The sequence below is a fragment of the Paramormyrops kingsleyae genome, chromosome 22 (genome assembly GCF_048594095.1).
Source record: "Paramormyrops kingsleyae isolate MSU_618 chromosome 22, PKINGS_0.4, whole genome shotgun sequence".
Lineage (NCBI taxonomy): Eukaryota > Metazoa > Chordata > Actinopteri > Osteoglossiformes > Mormyridae > Paramormyrops > Paramormyrops kingsleyae.
This window is the reverse complement of record NC_132818.1, coordinates 6,852,734-6,870,420: the sequence shown is the minus strand read 5'-3', so window position 1 is coordinate 6,870,420 and position 17,687 is coordinate 6,852,734. Positions and strand designations below refer to the sequence as shown.

At 52.4% G+C, this 17,687-nt stretch overlaps 1 protein-coding gene across 5 annotated transcripts; it reads right to left on the bottom strand.

Moving 5' to 3' along the window:
- Window positions 1-1,430: 1,430 nt before the first annotated feature.
- On the bottom strand, window positions 1,431-17,200 carry LOC111843309 (platelet-derived growth factor subunit A-like). 5 transcript variants are annotated; one of them, XM_023810797.2, is made up of 7 exons: window positions 16,797-17,200; window positions 14,944-15,034; window positions 11,866-11,973; window positions 10,152-10,339; window positions 4,690-4,816; window positions 2,651-2,770; window positions 1,431-2,140 (listed from the first exon to the last, which is right to left on the bottom strand). In XM_023810797.2, exons 1-7 carry the CDS (start codon window positions 16,929-16,931, stop codon window positions 2,127-2,129), a joined length of 783 nt encoding a protein of 260 aa, XP_023666565.2. In that variant the 5' UTR covers window positions 16,932-17,200; the 3' UTR covers window positions 1,431-2,126. The 5 variants fall into 5 exon arrangements, with proteins under 5 accessions (XP_023666565.2, XP_023666567.2, XP_023666564.2 ...); XM_023810799.2 differs by having other exon boundaries at window positions 2,753-2,770; window positions 16,797-17,199; XM_023810796.2 differs by having other exon boundaries at window positions 1,431-2,770; window positions 16,797-17,199.
- Window positions 17,201-17,687: the final 487 nt, after the last annotated feature.

Sequence of the window (17,687 nt, the reverse complement as noted above, 5' to 3'; positions counted from 1 at the left end):
GTCAGATTAACATCGCTGCTGTTCTAAGGAGTTTCTGCCCGAACTCCTGCCTGAACAAGATGGGTGACAGAAGCTCAACACAACGTTGCCCAAACTATTCTATTGTCGCACACCAACGGCTCAGTTCCGCGTCGCACGAGCACTAACCCACTTAAGCCACACATGACCCCTCCGACCCCAGACCCCACCCCCCCAGACCCCACCCTTCCCAGCTGACCACATGGACCTCATCGGTGAGGTCTCATCGCCAAGGAAACTACTGGAATCAAAGGTTGTACAAAGTTTAATGAGTAGAAATATATTTATTACTGAACTATAAATATATAAATAGTATCATTGCTGTTCTGATCGGAAGAGGGCAGAAAGCTTGGTGCAGCAGGAACACCAGTGTAACAAAAGACCTCATCACCACAGTCTGGGGAAAAGCCTCCTTCACTGTCTCAGTTTTTAGTGCTGGCCGCGCCGTTCCACCACTATTTTGCCGACTGAGGAAAAAAAAAAAGAAGGAAAAAAAAAAAACGGCAGGCGTAACTTTGGACGACTAAATCAGGGTGGCACACCGACAAACTGCAGTAACATCAGGACCCTTGCGCCTCTGACATCCACCAGGCTGCTCTGCGTGCCCCTCCTTTTGTCCCCGAGGTGCATTATGGGAGGAGTGATTAAGGGATTAGCGAGGATGTTTGCTTTCCCTGACGAGCAGCATTCAGGCAACAAGGAGGCCATTCATTCACCTGTTGGCAGAGAACTTTGCCCCTGGAGGGAGCAGCCCGGCCTGTGGCGGACTTGACACCGCGATATCAGTGACGGGCATGACGTCGGGGGGGTGACGGCCTCACACGATGCATGAGCTTACGGGGCTGCGAGCGTGCGAGCGTGCGTGTGAGCACTGACCCCAACCACATGTACCTGGGCTCCCGCAAAGTGCAAGCCGGCCCCATGCAACAAGACACCCCCATGCACATACAACACCCCCCATGCACAACAATATCTGCACACTGATGACCACTTATCCCAAAATGACACCAAGCAAGGGGCCCTGTCGCAGAGGGAGATCTTACTTCCGTTTCCCCCCCCCCCCACCCTACCCCAATATCCCTTTTTAAAATAATATCGTCTCACCACCACAAAAGACAAAAAGAAAATATACTTCCTGGCTTGAATACAAGTAAGCATAATATATTTTCTCTTTTTTTTTGTTGATTTACCAAAAAATAAAGCGCTTTACTTTTTCTCCCGTCTTCATCACACATTTCCAGCTGTTACACTATGCTTCGAGTACAAAGTAAAGACAATAAACACTGGAAAGATCTATAATGTAGCATCGCGAATGAATGTCTGCGGGTCACAGCAGAGAGGAGAACCGGCAACGCGGGACTGGCGTTTTTACACATGCCTGCTTATCTGCAGCGCGGAGAAGCACAAAAACATTAAATGTATAAATAGTTTATTAGTAGCAATTATTGTAAAGAACTCATCTGCTTTATGCATAGACCATACTGACATACAATCCAATGAATAACAAAGAGGCTATAAAAGAAACAGACTATAGAAGTTTTTGTTTATGGAAAAAAAAAAAACATCCAAACAGAACTCAAGCTTGAACATCGCCAGTTTAAAGAACGTTCCCACGATTCTGGAAGGTTCTTTGGAAAAGTTCCAGAATGAGTCTGGTCCTCGCTCTTAACAGTCACATTTTTTTCCCCGACAAGGGTCCAGCAATGACTGGCATTTTTGCAGAACGAGTCCTTTCAGTTTTCCCATCATGCACCTGGGTCCCCTTACACAGTGTCAGTCATTTTCTGGGCTGTGTACTTCTGCATTGAAAGACAGCAAACGGTCGTCCTCCATCCTGGATGTCGCCAGTTCAGCACAGCTGACGTAATCGCCATCATCATCACCATCATCATCGGCGTTCTGTTTATCGGGTATGGACACCCACACTAAGTTGTCAGCAGCTGAGGTAAGTGAGCACCTTTGGTATCTGAATTCTGTTTTAGTCTCTTAAATGACTGCTTTTAAAAGGCGGCAGATGGGGTGGGGAGGGAGGGGGGAGTAGCTGAAGCACGTTGATGGCCCCTTCTCTTCATCCTGTCCCACGCTGAAGGCCCCCAAGATCCACCGTCTCACCTCACGTCGGCTGGACAGGCAGAAGGGAAGATGTCAGTGACACGGCCACTCATTGGACAATTCCACAAGTCACATGGATTTCCCGACCAATTGGAGAGCTTCATCAAAGGCTACATCCTCAGATCTCATCTGCTGGAGGTTCAGGGCCTGTTGCACGACATGCGATCATTCAGAAGCAGTGGCCTCGCATTCAGGTGAGGACACAATGGGACAAATGAGCAGGCGCAGCAAACCCGACCATCAGGGCACGTGACAGAGGAGAAGGGACACGCAGAGGGGATGGTGTGCAGGGACGCCAACAAGCGAGAGCTGAAGGAGAGCAGCACAGACATGCACATTTACTGGGGAGGAAAGCAGAGTGACTGCGTGAAGTCTCCGGCAACCGTGATTGGTGACTGGTGATTGGTGAATTTGCTTCCCTGAGCTCGATTGGTGGCTCATTTCTGTGATCGACCTCTCTGTGCCCTGATTGGCAGTGAGCCAGCAAGCGTTTTATTGGCCGCTCATGCTAAAGTCCTACCTGCTTGACTTATAGGCGCTCCGGACTTTAGCAAACTGTGTGTTTTATTACGATACCTATAAATTCCTTTTGGCTTTAACTTTTTGCGTTTCCTTTGTTTACCTGTAGCCAGACTGCGGCCTGTAAACACAAGTTGGGGGGGGGGGGGCAGAGAGAGATGCAGGGTATTTACATAAAGAGGCTTCTGAGAACACGAAGACCTCTGGGGGTATGAACGCCAACTCAGACTGACACACAGCAAATACTTCAGATGGCTTATCGGTCCGAATCAGCTGCTTATCTCTTCTGGGGAGCTTTTGATCAGGGAATTTACAAGGATCTAGCAGCTTGTGGCACAAGCAGTCTTTGGACAGGGTCCACTGCGCGCGCCTGTTCATACACTCACACCGATGCAGCTTGTGGCCCAGGCGGTCTTTGGACAGGGTCCACTGCGCGCGCCTGTTCACACACTCACACCGATGCAGCTTGTGGCCCAGGCGGTCTTTGGACAGGGTCCACTGCGCGCGCCTGTTCATACACTGACACCGATGCAGCTTGTGGCCCAGGCGGTCTTTGGACAGGGTCCACTGCGCGCGCCTGTTCATACACTCACACCGATGCAGCTTGTGGCCCAGGCGGTCTATGGACAGGGTCCACTGCGCGCGCCTGTTCATACACTGACACCGATGCAGCTTGTGGCCCAGGCGGTCTTTGGACAGGGTCCACTGCGCGCGCCTGTTCATACACTGACACCGATGCAGCTTGTGGCACAAGCAGTCTTTGGACAGGGTCCACTGCGCGCGCCTGTTCATACACTGACACCGATGCAGCTTGTGGCCCAGGCGGTCTTTGGACAGGGTCCACTGCGCGCGCCTGTTCATACACTGACACCGATGCAGCTTGTGGCACAAGCAGTCTTTGGACAGGGTCCACTGCGCGCGCCTGTTCATACACTGACACCGATGCAGCTCGTGGCCCAGGCGGTCTTTGGACAGGGTCCACTGCGCGCGCCTGTTCATACACTCACACCGATGCAGCTCGTGGCCCAGGCGGTCTTTGGACAGGGTCCACTGCGCGCGCCTGTTCATACACTCACACCGATGCAGCTCGTGGCCCAGGCGGTCTTTGGACAGGGTCCACTGCGCGCACCTGTTCATACACTGACACCGATGCAGCTTGTGGCCCAGGCGGTCTTTGGACAGGGTCCACTGCGCGCGCCTGTTCATACACTGACACCGATGCAGCTTGTGGCCCAGGCGGTCTTTGGACAGGGTCCACTGCGCGCGCCTGTTCATACACTCACACCGATGCAGCTTGTGGCCCAGGCGGTCTATGGACAGGGTCCACTGTGCGCGCCTGTTCATACACTCACACTGTCCTGTGTGTGACTATACACAATTTTACTTTACAAACTGGGACTTTGCTGCCGGCCCCTGGAGGATGGGCTCCCCCCTTTGCGTCTGGTCCCTCCCAAGGTTTCTTCCTTCTAGGGAGTTTTTCCTTGCCACTCTCGCCTCTAGCTTGCTCACTGGGGGGCTTTGGGCAGAGATAATGCAAAGCGCTTTGAGACAATGCAATGCTTTAAAAATGCGCTATATAAATAAATTTGAACTACATAGATTTCACCAACCGGGCCTCTGAATTTTTATTTTGGGGGCCCTGTAAAATGCAGGCCCCCAGAATCTGCCGGAGAACCTACACTCCTCAACTGGGACATGCTGACTCTCGTCCTGTGACACCTGACACTAACTCCACCGCTTGGCAGCACATCATAGTCGAAACACCGAATGGTCCCTGTCGGATTCATTCAAAAATTTCAAAAAACGCCCGCAAGATGTTATTTCAAGGTTTTTTCCCCCAAAAAAAACTCCCAACAATGGCAGACAAATGCACCCGTAGGCGCATGGAGGAGAAGAGTGTGACGCTTCGCAGTAACATGCAGCCGCACCTCAGCTTCACGCTGGAGGATAATGAGGCCACCCAGGGCAAGTTCATGACCGACCACATGCTTGGGGCGTCACCGTGACAACGGCGGTACTGTGAGGGCAGGCCCCGCTTACCTGGTTCTGCCTCAGAGTGCTCCAGCACGTGGTGCTGTGGCGTGCACATGCACTCCAGATGGTCCTCCAACCTCACCAGAACCTCCTTCAGTCTTGGCTTCCTCCTCACGTACTCCACCTTAGCCACCTGGTGAGGGGAGGGGCGGGGGGTGTTAAATCCTCCAGTTTTACCCATCAGCCATTGCAGCGTACACATGACCAGCTTCACACAACAGAAGTGACCAGGGTCCGCTCGTTTTAGCTCAAAGGATCTGAATTGTCTTCACAGAACTCATTCTCCGCTCAGCTGGGACACTCCAAGTCTGAGTCAGGCACTAATTAAAATGTAATCGGACTGTAACATAACTGGCTTTTGAGGACCGGGGGTCGAACTCTACAGGACAAAGAGGCAGGCAGACTTTCAGGCACTGAAAATGACCAACACTTAAAGTATTTTGGCAAAATAACACGGTAACTATGCACATTCCAGCGAATATGAGGTAAGTACTGCTAAATCAGGTGTGCAAACACTGGGGGGGGGGGGGTCAGCGGGAAGGGGGGCTGGGGGAGGGTCAGCGGGAAGGGCACCGGTGACACCCACGGACAGGTGGATCGTGGAAGCGCAGAGAGCCAGAATCGGCTGACGAGATGCGATGTCTGGATGCTGCATGCCAGTGAAATTGCGGGTTCCTCTCCGGAGCTGATACGAAAGCAGCAGGCCAGTCGCTCGTACAGACACACACCGGGGCGTGGCTACGGTGCACAAGGGGTGTGCTTACTGGCGGGCATGCAGCGGGCAGTGCCCCGCCCAACAGAGACACATCAAATTTAACCAATCATTTGTGATTTAATATAATAATCTCAAGGAACCCCATAAAAGAGCAAATATGATTCAGGGCCACTCCCCACCCCCACGTAAACTTTCACTGTCACCACCCCCCCCTCCCCCGGTTGACAGCTTTTACCATCATGGTCAGACTGCCCACCCGCTGAAGACAGACACAGCCACAATCTCAGAACTGTGTCACCTCTGACAGCGCACCCGGGAAAATACGCAGGTGATGCAATCTGCAGTGCCCCGCTGCCCCCACCTCCCACCAGCCCAAAAGCCACAGGGGGGGGGAGGGGGAGGGGCTTTGAGAAGAATATTACCACCATTTAAAGTTAATGCGAGTATTCATGCCTCTGGGCAGGGAAGATAAAAAAACAGTGGCTGTGCTGTTCCATGCGATGATTGTGTAAGCGGGCTGCGGCCGCGTCAAGTTCCAACAGAGGCAAACAGCGGCAGAGTGCAATGCAGCGGCATTACACATGCGGGGGGCGGGGGGGGTGTCTCTGTGCTACCGACAGGTCAGGCAGTGGGGTGCACAGGTCGAGGGTTCAAGAAAAAAAAGAGGGGAAGAACGAAAGAAGGAGAGGTGGGAGAGGACCGGAACAGGGGCTAACGTATCACAAGCAAACCGCAGCGTCTGGCCCACACCAGCATATCAGTCTGTGTTCGGGCAAGTGGCATGGCTTCAGCATTTGGAGGGAAATTTCCAAGGAACTGGGAGTCATGTGATGTTGGGGGCATCCTTCCAGAGCCAGATGTGCGGACAGACCCAGGCTGACACAGCCGTCAAACCAGGCCTGGTGACGGTACTGAGTGGGTGCAGGCCCGCCACACCACCCTAGGGCAAAAGGTTCTGCCACCCGGACTTCAGGGGTCATAATCATCCAATCAGACAGCAGAGAACAGGCAGGCACTTCCTGTGAAGCTGGGACCAGGGAAATCCCAAGGGTCCTGAGGGTAGACGAACCGGCCGATCTGCATCACACACCCAGGGTGAACATGGGCCAAGGAGGACGCCTGGCTGCAATGCGGGGGGAGCATGGCCATCACACTGAATCACCCCCCACTGCCCACCGCAAATGGGCGGGTCCGGCTTGCTTTACCTGGCGAGAGCCTAGCATGGATCAGTCCCATGCAGCCCCCATCACGCCAGCTAAAGGCACAGTCAGCACTGCGTCTGACATGCAGGAATGTGGGGGGGGGGTCAGGGAAAGAGCCGTTTCCTCTGTACTGGGCTTTTGTCCCTGGATGACTTGTAGCTTATCAGTTATTTATTTTCATATCCAATTCGGTCTTCATTTAGTCAGAGCGCTCCTATCCTCCTGGGGCTCACACCCACATTTAGGTCATGGAACCCCCCCCCCCCAGCTCCCCCCAGGAGCACTATATAAATCATAGACCCCAAGACCATGCAGGGAGCTGGGCCTGAGAACAAGCTCCGGGAGCAACAGAGGAATGACATCCGATCTACCAGGAGGTGCTGGGAATCGGGGCCGCTCCGGAGACCCCAAGGGGCCCCTCGTCTGGGGCGGGGGCCCAGAGGTTAATTGGGAATTCCCCCACGGGAGGCCAAGGGCCATGGAAAGAAACGTTTCTGCTCCGCGTCCAACAAAAACACGCCGGTGGATGTGTGGGCCGCGGCCAATTAGCAGCGGGAACAGTGAGCGGATAAAGAAAACAGAGCCCACTTCTTTTTTTCCGTCACTCTCCCGAAACGGGGGATTTGCAATTCATCTGTCAGCGGCCAAATTAAGCGGCGAGCGGGACGTGAAATACCCTGCCTTTGTTGGTTGCCGTGGACAGCGCCCCCCGCCCCAGCTTCAAGTGCATCAAATAAATCAATGGAGACAATCAATGAGCTTTTAAGCCAAGTCCATACATGTCCCCACCCACCCCCCACTCACAACCCCCCCCACCCCCAACTCTGGGTACCGAGTTTGTCCTACTTTGAAAATGAGCGATGAAATGCAGGGCTTTCAACTTCTTGGTGGGGGGGGGACAACACCCGTGTACGCAGGATTCCAGCTGGCGGCCAAACAAAGCCACCGCACGGAGATTCCCGCCCGGATTCCTCGTCGGTGCTCCGCGGTTCGGGAATACCCCCTCGACTGCTGTCAAAGTTTCTCTTCAGAAAGCGAAGCTCTCTGCGAATATCGGATATCAAAGCACCCCAGGGAAGGCGAATCCCCTCACCACACAGATGGCACCCAGCCCCACGGCAAACCGCCGGACCTTATCAGCTGGGATTTGCCGGCTCCCAGGGCAGCGTGACGGGAGAAGGGAGCGCCCCGAGAGCGAATGGGCAGCGTGTCGGGAGACCGGAGCGCCCCGAGAGTGAATAGGGAGCGTGACGGGAGACCGGAGCGCCCCGAGAGCGAATGGGGAGCGTGACGGGAGACCGGAGCGGCCCGAGAGCGAATGGGCAGCGTGACGGGAGACCGGAGCGGCCCGAGAGCGAATGGGCAGCATGACCGGAGACCGCGAGCCCCCCCTCGTGCCTCTGACAGTGGCCCCCACCTGGCTACCGCTTAACATCTGACCTTCAGGGAGCATGGGTGGCTTGGAGGGGGGAAAGCTGCGACCTGTCCCCCCCCCCCAAAAAAAAAAAAAAAAAAACACACTCCGCAGCTGGAGGAACATCAAACAGTCACAACCACCCCCCCCCCCCCCCCGGGATGCCACACACACACATAATTCACCCTCCGCATGCAGACCCCCCTTTGTCGGCCATGGGATTTTGCTCTGTGCCACCAAAGGCTGCCGGCGGCAAGACGGGCGCGTGGGTGTGACGCAGGGGGGGGGCTCCTTACTGCCTGCCTGTTCACACATTCACAGCTCTATCAAAGCATCGCCCCTCCCCGAAGCCCTCAGCACCTCATTACTCTGCAGATCCCAACCCTCAGATTGCTCATCAGCCACACCCCCTAGCCCCCCCCCAGCAGTACGGACTCTAATGTCACTAGGAGCTCCTGCCTAGATTTATCGCTCACTCTCACCAGTGCACCAGGAAAGTCACTGCAGGGCCAACAGAAGAAGCCCCCCCACCCCAATCTGAAAGCACAAGGTCAGCAGTGCAGTGCATGGTGGGACGAACCTGAGGAACCTAGAAAAAGGCAGGGTGGGGGTTGGGAGGGGGGAGTACACCTGGATTTAGGATGCCCCGCTCTAGCAGGGTAGAGACAGAAGAGGAAGAGAAGAACATCTTAAAGCAGACAGACCATCAGAAAGCATCAGTGCTGCAAGCCAACAGGAGGCAGAGAGCCCCTCAAACGCCGGCCAGCAAACCCCAGGTTGGGGGGGGGCTCATATCGACATAATGGGTTTGAGCGGATGCTGAGGGAGGACGTCTCGCTCCGCCCAAACAACCCCCCCACCGCCGCCGCCGCCCTTTCTCTCTAAATCACAGCGGCACTGAACAGGCTGAGCTTGTAAGGACATGTTTTCTTTTCATGGAAATGGTGGAAAAAAAGGGAGGCGAGTAAATAAATAAAATCCAATTGCTGAAACACATACTGTAACAGCATCGCTGGAAAGAATCACACAGAATGTGGCCTTTCCCATCCTCTCGGCACGCAAGAAAAACAGCTCGGCGAGATGGACAACATTTTTAGCCTTTTAATATACCCGAAAAAGCACACTGAACCCCCATTCACGCTGCGGGAGGGGGGGGGCTTGGCAGGAGACAATGTTCCCCACACACAATATCCTGAATGTCTCCCATGTGGCTAACCTTTTTCTGGGATATAGGGCTCTCTCAGCCGGACACGGAAATGTCCCCCAAAGCGGCCAAGCACCAAAGAACCACCCCCCTCCCGAGAAAGACCAACACGGGCAGAAGAGGGTGTCGGGATAACCCCCCGCCCCCCCTCCGGGCCCCCGTCTCATATGACCACGCCCACGGGACCCTCTGATTCAATCAAACCATTCAACTCATTCCATCCCTTAGCAGCCGACACAATCTGCCCCCCCCCCCATGTCCCCAACGATTCGGAGCGACTCGGAGCAACTCGGTCCTGGGGTGGGACTTTAAAAACTAAGCTGCCACAGCCCGCTGGCCAAGTTTGTGTGACACCCAAGACTACACAAGGCCGGCGGGGGGGGGGGGGGGTGGAAGAGGGCCTTCTTAAAGACGGTCACGGTCGCTTGGCCCATGCTGGAGACACAGACCTTCTGAGGGGCGGCCAGGTTGGTCGGCACTATCGGCCCAGCATCTCGGAGCGATCAAGCGTGGCAGCTGTGTGTCTGACTGCAGATAACGAATGTGTCACTGGCATGTGACCCGACAGATCAGCCGGTGATACGGAGGGCAGCGGCAGTGTCCCGAGGGGGGGGGGGGGGGGGGGGTCATAGATGCACATATAAAAATCTCCTGCCTGCGTTTGAGGGAGTTTGGCATCTGGAACAGAGGGGCAGCACGCCCCCCCCCCCCCCGCCGATCACACACGCATGCATAGTGCCAGGAGTGTGGGTCACTGCCTGCGAATATATGCTCTAGCATCCTGATCTGGGGGGGGGCTATCAGATTTCTCTGCTGGTCTAACAGCTGCTGTAATGGTTACTGGACCTGGGCACTTGGCCAGCCGGCCAGGGTTGGGGGATTCAGGGATTGACGGTGCGGTGGTGCCGGCGGGTGCATGCGGCGCCCTCTCACCTTGACGGTGCGGTGGTGCCGGCGGGCTGGGTGGCAGCGCATGTTGCTGGTGTTGCAGCAGCCGGTGCAGCGCTTCACCTCCACGCAGGGCGGCCATATCAGGAAGTTGGCAGAGGTGGGATCCACCTGACTCCGCGGGATCTCATAGATCACTGTCCGCGTCTTGCAGACTGCCGGCACCGCCTCCTCTAGAGGGGGAAGGGGAGAAGTCACAAATGGGACGCATGAAGGGACCAGAGGGCCATCAGGCAGACAGGCACAGACAGACAGACAGAAACACATATTCAGGAACCTATTGTGTATACGACATATAATACAGGGGGGGGGGGTGTTCTCCACTTGGGGTAGATCAGACAAAGAGCTTCTCCCGCAGGCCCTGACTTCAGAAGCAGCATGGAGAAAGGAAAGGAAAGGAAGAGGAAGAGGAAGAGGAAAGGAAAGGAAGAGGAAGAGGAAGAGGAAAGGAAAGGAAGAGGAAAGGAAAGGAAAGGAAAGGAAGAGGAAAGGGGACGAAACAATAGGACAGTAGACGATGCAACAGGAAAGGAATGGAAGGGGAAGGAAAGGAAAGGAAGAGGAAAGGAAAGGAAAGGAAGAGGAAAGGAAAGGAAAGGAAAGAAAAGGGGACAAGACAACAGGACAGGAAAGGAAGAGGAAAGGAAAGGAATGGAAGGGGAAGGAGATGAGACAGCAGGACAGGACAGGAATGGAAAGGAAAGGGAACGATGCAACTGGAAAAGGAAAGGAAAGGAAAAGAGGATGAGACAACAGGAAAGGAGACGATGCAACCGGAAAGGAAAGGAAGACCAGCGGGTGCATCTTGGGAGTCTGGGTGACGAGGCAGGAGGGCATGATGGCAGCCCATTCAGGGCCAGAGGAGCCCATTAAGAAAAATATGCCGATGAAGAGGCCGTGAGTCTGCAGCATATGACCACGAAGCCAGCAGGAAGGCCGGGACCCACGCTTCTGCCACTGCAGGGTCAGAGCTCAAATCAGGCCGGCTGAAAGCGGGCCGCCAGCAGGAAGGCCGGCACCCACGCTGCTGCCACTGCGGGGTCAGAGCTCAAATCAGGCCGGCTGAAAGCGGGCCGCCAGCAGGAGGCCGCAAACAGCCCAAAGGTTCCCCCGACAGCCAGGGCCCAGAGCACCGACGACAGCAGCGTGGCTGACGGCATTCTCAGCGGCCCAGGGAACGGCGCGGAGCCGTGCTTGGGAGGTCACAGAGGCTGCTCCTGCTTCCTGAGGGCCCGGGGCCCGGGGAGTACAGCACAGCTCTGAAGAGCGTAAGACAGCTCAGGCCTGCGGGCGAGCCGCGACTTGAGCGCTGAATGTGTGGAATTTCCTCGCTCAGGGATATGTCTCGCTGCCGACGCACGGCGAGGTGTGCATGCCGCGGCGGAGAAGGCAATCCGCCCCCCCCACCCCCCACCGCTGAGTATTCCACTGAATAAATGAACTATACATACAGGGTCCGGGCACAATGAAGGTCTGACTGAAACATCCTCAAAATTGTTTAAAAGCACAATGGCCAGCTGCTCACTAGTGCCATCCAGGCTTCCCCTGAATTTCTTTTTTTTGTCAAACAGAACATTACCCGGCAAACAGAAAACGGGAACAAACTATAAAAACACAAACACAGGAAGCCGTAAAAGAATACAGAGAGGGAATAAAGGGGGCTGCTCTGCCAGCTGAGGGAGGGGTCAAACGGACTCACCGATGCTCCGCTTCCGCCTGCTGTGGACCTGCGAGCTCTTCAGGTTGGAAAAGCCAGACAAGAGGTCTTTGTGGTACTTGTGCTTGGACTCCTCGATGACCTCATTTCCTGGAACCCAGCAAGACAAAAATCAGCCACATTACTCTCATTACCCCCCCCACCCACCCCGACTACCACTACCACCTCACTGCTTAACCCTCCAGCTTTTGAGCACACCCAGCGCAGGGGCGATTGCAGCAAGCAGGGCCTTGCAAGAACTCTCAGACATGCATATGAAGTGAATAATTAATCATTAGACTGCTGAGGATTATGGGAAAAATGTTTGTTTTCCCAAGTTTTCCCTTTGTGGGCAAGGGTGTAATCTTGGTCCAGGGCAAACATCACAGCGTGCCCTAATCTCCTTCTCACCACCTTGATTTTATGACAAGTAGAGCGACGTTACTTAGGGAGCCCGCGAACCCGCTGAGATGGCAGAAACTATGTAATCACTGTCCTGTCACTCTTCTGACACACCCTGGGAAAGCAGAGCATCAAATGCAGGTGTAGCACTGTGCGACAGAGATCTTCATTAGTGAAAGGTGACCGATTATAGGGTGACACCCCAGATGAAGCAAAGCCCTTTTGTTCCCCTTGAACCAATTGTGGCTCTGCTACCAGAAAGCAAAGGTGTCACCCCCGTCCGACTCGCAGGCCGCTGCCCAACCTGCTTTCGTTGCCTCTGAGCAGAGCAGAAGCCCTGATTGCCCAGCCCACCCCACCCTGGCCACATTTCTTTATTTACACATTAGGGTTCTTGCTTTTCTGTGTCTATCTAGCTCCCACTTCAAATATTGTCCTTGCAGTGGTGAGGGGAGGGGGGCATTTCCTCCAGTCCGTCACCCAATCCCCGGGGGGAGGGGGGCGTGCTATCGCCGCGCTCAACAGGACAGCGTGACAAGCCTGTGCCCCTCCATGAGTGTAGGCTCTACCTGGACCCTGGCTGGAGAGCCTGCATCACTAGGATTTGGGGGGGGGGGGCGGAGATATCAGGCTCTCCTACAATAACAGCCGTCTTGTTTCTGCAGCCTCACATCCTTCTGAAAACCCTCCACAGGTTCTTCTCTCCATAACTGCCCCCCCCCCCCCCAAACCTGGCCACGCCCAAGATGGCCACCAGGAGACAGGGATTGTCAGAGTACTGAATCTGGATGTGGGTGTGTTTGCGTGTGTGTGCTCGGGGGGGGGCAGGGGTATGGAGATAAAGAGGTCTTTATGGACTGACTTATTTCTGTGTGACAAAAGGAGCTGTTTTCTTTCTCCCTCCAGGCGCGCAGGGGACACCGGCATGATACAAAGGGGACGATGAGGAGGAGTTACAGGTGACTGGGACGACATGCTGGGTCTCGGGCCTCTGGGGGGGGGCTCCTACTCACAGACTGTCTGCAGTTACACTCAGATACCACCACATTACCAAACACGATCCCAGTGGCAAGATTAACACAAAGACAGAATCGTGTCCAGTGAATCCTCACAGAATATAACGCTTTACATATATAAATGACAAGAGGGCCCACCCACACCCCCTGGAGTGACTGCATGCAACATGTCTGCCCCATAGCAAGTTCTAGAGATCACGTACTAGGCATGACAGCCCCGATCCAGGTGTAGACAGGTTCAGACAATTAGCACGATATGCATCTTTGATTCCCAGTCTGTAAAAAGACCCTATTATATATCCTAAAAATCGTATATGTTACAGCATCCAGTTCCAACACCAGAGAGGAACTGTATTTGTATAGAAACATGGAAAAAAATTAACGGCTCTAACCCCGTTATCTCCGGTGTAAGCGGACCTGCAGCCTGGAGCCTCAGTGCACACATGCAGCAAACGTCCTCGGGGCTGCAGTCCTGCGGTTTTACGCGTCGGCTGCAACAAAAGCGTCAAAGGCTTTTCATGCGCCACAGACTGAAGTCGCAGTAACAGTCACCCGGGTGCTGACGTTTCATCGGAAACTTTCCACCGTACAAAGTAGCGCTTTAATTCACCTACGAGCATCGTGCAGTGTCTGACAGGCACGCACATTCAAATGAGCCCCATTTGTCCTGTTGTAGGATAAATAGTCGACATACTGGAGCGCTAACAAAGTTACTCTACAATTTATCCAAAAACAAGTGAATTCTCCGTGATAAATGAATAAACTAACATTTATTGATTTTATACTCTATATTTATCTATTGTCACCAAACACTTCCGAAACGATTATATTTATATGTATAGCACGTCCTTGTGTAAATAAAGGCTCCCGTGAACTCCTGCGGTTTGTAACACAATCTGGATGGATGAACCACGCTGAGCCCTTCAGGCTGCAGCCTCTTACCCTCGGTTTACAGCCCAGGCACTATAAAGCCAGATTACTGCACAGGCAACTGTCGCAGGAATTCGGACGAAAAAACTTCGTAACGAAAGTCCATCGTGTCACATGCTGTACAAGTAATATTTTTCTCTCCCTCCCGAGCGCTTTACGTTTTTTTCCGAAAACTGAATACACACCCTGTGAATCCGGGGAAATTAAATCACCTCGTCCGTAGTTAAAGGGAGCACTCTCAAATATGCTTTCATCGTATCTGATTTACTACCCGCTTCGCGTTTAATATACATACCACTGTGCGGTCTGCATTTATAGCTGTTTATACTGGACTGGAGTGCCGATCTACCGAAAAGCCGCCGGATATTTGTATTTCTTACCGAAAACTGCACTGCCTGTACCTGTATAGCCCGGGGCCACACCGCACAGACGGGCGAGCCGAGATGCCCAAGCGCCGCTTGCACTGAGTATCACTCATCACCATTTTGCACTTAAACTTTTTTCGGAAAATGTACAAATATAAACGCTTTCATAATCACTGATGGATAGTTCTTGACCGACTGTATCCATTCCTGGACGACCTTCGAGGATCGATTATCTTTCCTTGTCGCTTTTTAGTTTTATGGCTGCCCTGTGCTTAGTAACTCATAAACGCGCAGGTAAACAGCCTTCAGTGAGAGCGCGATAGCCGGCGAGCGAAGGTCAGGGAAAGTAAAGGAGAGACGGAATTTACCTACGGAGTCTATCTCCAGTAGCCGCTGGAGGTCGCTGATGCTGCGGATTTCGCTGTTGGACAACTTCTCGATCAGTTCTTGCGGTAAGTCCTGAGGGCAAAACAAGGCAAGAGAGTTAGTGCTTTTGCAGCAAGCTGCCGATTTTGCGGTCTAAGTCACCGAACACGGCCGAAGGACGGCTAACGAATCGCCCAGGCTGACTGAGCCGCTTTCTCTGCAGTTGTCTGTCAAACTTACACTTGCTGCCGCAGCCTTAAAATAGCCTCTAAGCCGCGTTCACGCCACATACGCCGCCGAAAAGCAGGAGTTAAACCCCGCAGTTCTGAAACCGGTTATACACCTCTGATACTTATTCTAAATGGGACGATACATTTTCACTGAATTCTCTCCATATGGTGAAAAACATTAATCAGGCCTGCATAAGTTTACAATATTTATTATTGCATGATACAACACATAAAATAAATCGTATAAAAACTAATCTTCAGCCTTTCCCTTGATGATTTGATATTACCCGCGGCCTCACGGGAGCCATTACGGGTCGCTATAAATGGCATTGTAATTGCTTATCGCCCGCAGGGCACAAGTTAAGTTTCAGGTCTAGCGCAAGTTGACCGTATAACCAAAACGTTGGGTAAATAGTGGCACAGCGACACGATTCATAGAGTTAATCACACTTGCACATAGCACCAAGTGTCAGGTGAACCTTGCATTACCCGAGCTGCGGTGCATACACGCATACATGCTTACACACATAACCTACATCGTCGGACTGTATCAGTCTGAATAGAAGGTTTGGAGTGTTTGATTACAGTAAGGGTGGCATCTGCTGCCACTTTCTCCATAGAGGGGATCACAAACACTTCAGCGTTGCAATATGTCTCACGGTTTACCTCAGAAGTGACACACTGCCGACAAAAGGCACAGACGACGAAGATGTAAACTGCGGTTTTCATTTCCATTTAATCTCAGTTTTTCCCCGGACAACAAAAAGGTATTCTGTAGGAGCCTCAATGTTGCTCCTGGGCGCTGGGAATTCAGAACCATCCCTTGAAAAAGGTACCGTGTAAGGAGACTTCTCGGCACGCCGTGATTTGCAGTTCTCGTACAGTAAACTTTCTTCAGTGTTCAGGTTCAGGGATTATTCATATTTAGATTTGTATGGCTCCGCTGCTCCGAGACTCTGCTTTATAGCAGCTGAAGAGATGATGGGGCAGCATGGTTTTTCAGTTTAGCGAACTTGTGAAAGAATTTCATTATCAGCAAAAATTATAAGCGCATCAAAAATAAAAACAGGAAAATTCAGCACTTTATGTGTATGATTGGATTTAGCGTAATCACATCCAAAAGCCTTCAGTTCACAGATAAAAATCTTAAAAAAAAAACTCTAATAAATTATATTTTCAAGGTGATACGGAAATCCGCGTGACTTCTTAGCTTGGGGTCTCTGTTTTCAGATAAGTACGGCGTCTTCTTATTATACAATCCAGGTTTCATGTCCAGAAAAAACTGAGAAAAGTTTGGTTGGAAACCGAGTCAGCGTTTTCTATTCCATTTCTAGCAGTAAGAGGAGATCACACGGAGTCTTGGGACTGAATGAAGAGCAGAGAGTCTGTTAGCCCGACAATATAGGGCTGGCGGAGTGGCGGGGACGCGCCTCCCCTAGCCGCGCGCCGATCGCGCACCCAGTCACTTGGGACCGGGTTGGTTGGGCGCCGGCTGTTGATTCTGCGTCAAGTAGTTAGACAAAACTGTTGGAAGCTTATGCGTAGGCTTAAGCATGATTTCAGTCTGAGCTATTACCATTTGCGTTTTCATTATTCAGGGTCTTTGCAAAAAAGGCGAACCTTACCACAGTTGGCTTTCCCTCACATGTCCGATTTTGAATAGCCCGCGACGTAGGCTGGAAAATCAAATTCCGCTTTCCCTGTGATGCCAGACACGTCTCGAGTCCATAATTCGTCATCTGCAGATAATCTACCCACATACCTGTCGTGTAAATTATTAACAGTAATGTGTGATTGTCTTGTATTTAACAGCGCAGAACAAACACGGCTTTATTTAAATGGCACACGTACGCCAAAAGGTGGCAACATCCACACAAATGACTTAATGGCCCTTAATGGTTCCCTGATTGACTCAAACGCTGGAAAACGAAGCAGTTGTTGACTCGTCAGATGAATAGGCTACTGCAGAAAATTGACAACATCAAGTATAAGTAAACTAACATTTTTACTAAGGACGTTTAATTAACCATAGCACTATGCATACAAAGAACACATCACTTTAATCCGCCATCTAATAACGATTGACAGGCTCGGACTGATTAGTAAATAGCAGCAGCCGTTATGTAAACCAGCAATCGCGGCGGTGACGAGCTGCACCTATCATTTTTATGTCCTGCTTGTCTTTTCATCCAGGAAAGGAACAAAATGAACGAATTCAGAAGAAAAGCTGTTGCCGAAAGGTTATAAATGAGACGAGCAAAGACATGCTCAACGGAAGCAGGATCCCTGTTGACACTCGGCTTTTCAAGAGCTACGAGGAGGAGAATAATACTGAGGTTATCTGACATGAAGAGACGGCAACGAAGCCATCTTACACTGACATAGCCTAAGAGATATGAATGTTTGTAAGCAATGTGTTATTTTTAACCCTTCGGGAATAATAATAGTACGTGAAGTTTACAGCATTTAATTAGGATCGGAATAATGCTTATGCGGTTACGTAGTAGTTCAGAGGT

Coding starts and splice junctions, on each gene's coding strand:
- LOC111843309 (XM_023810796.2), bottom strand. CDS start 16,931: ATGTGGGTAGATTATCTGCAGATGACGAATTATGGACTCGAGACGTGT. Junction 15,035..16,796: donor GTGAGGGAAAGCCAACTGTG/GTAAGGTTCGCC, acceptor TTTTGCCCTCAG/GACTTACCGCAAGAACTGAT. Junction 2,771..4,689: donor GCACTCTGAGGCAGAACCAG/GTAAGCGGGGCC, acceptor TTGTGTTTACAG/GCCGCAGTCTGGCTACAGGT.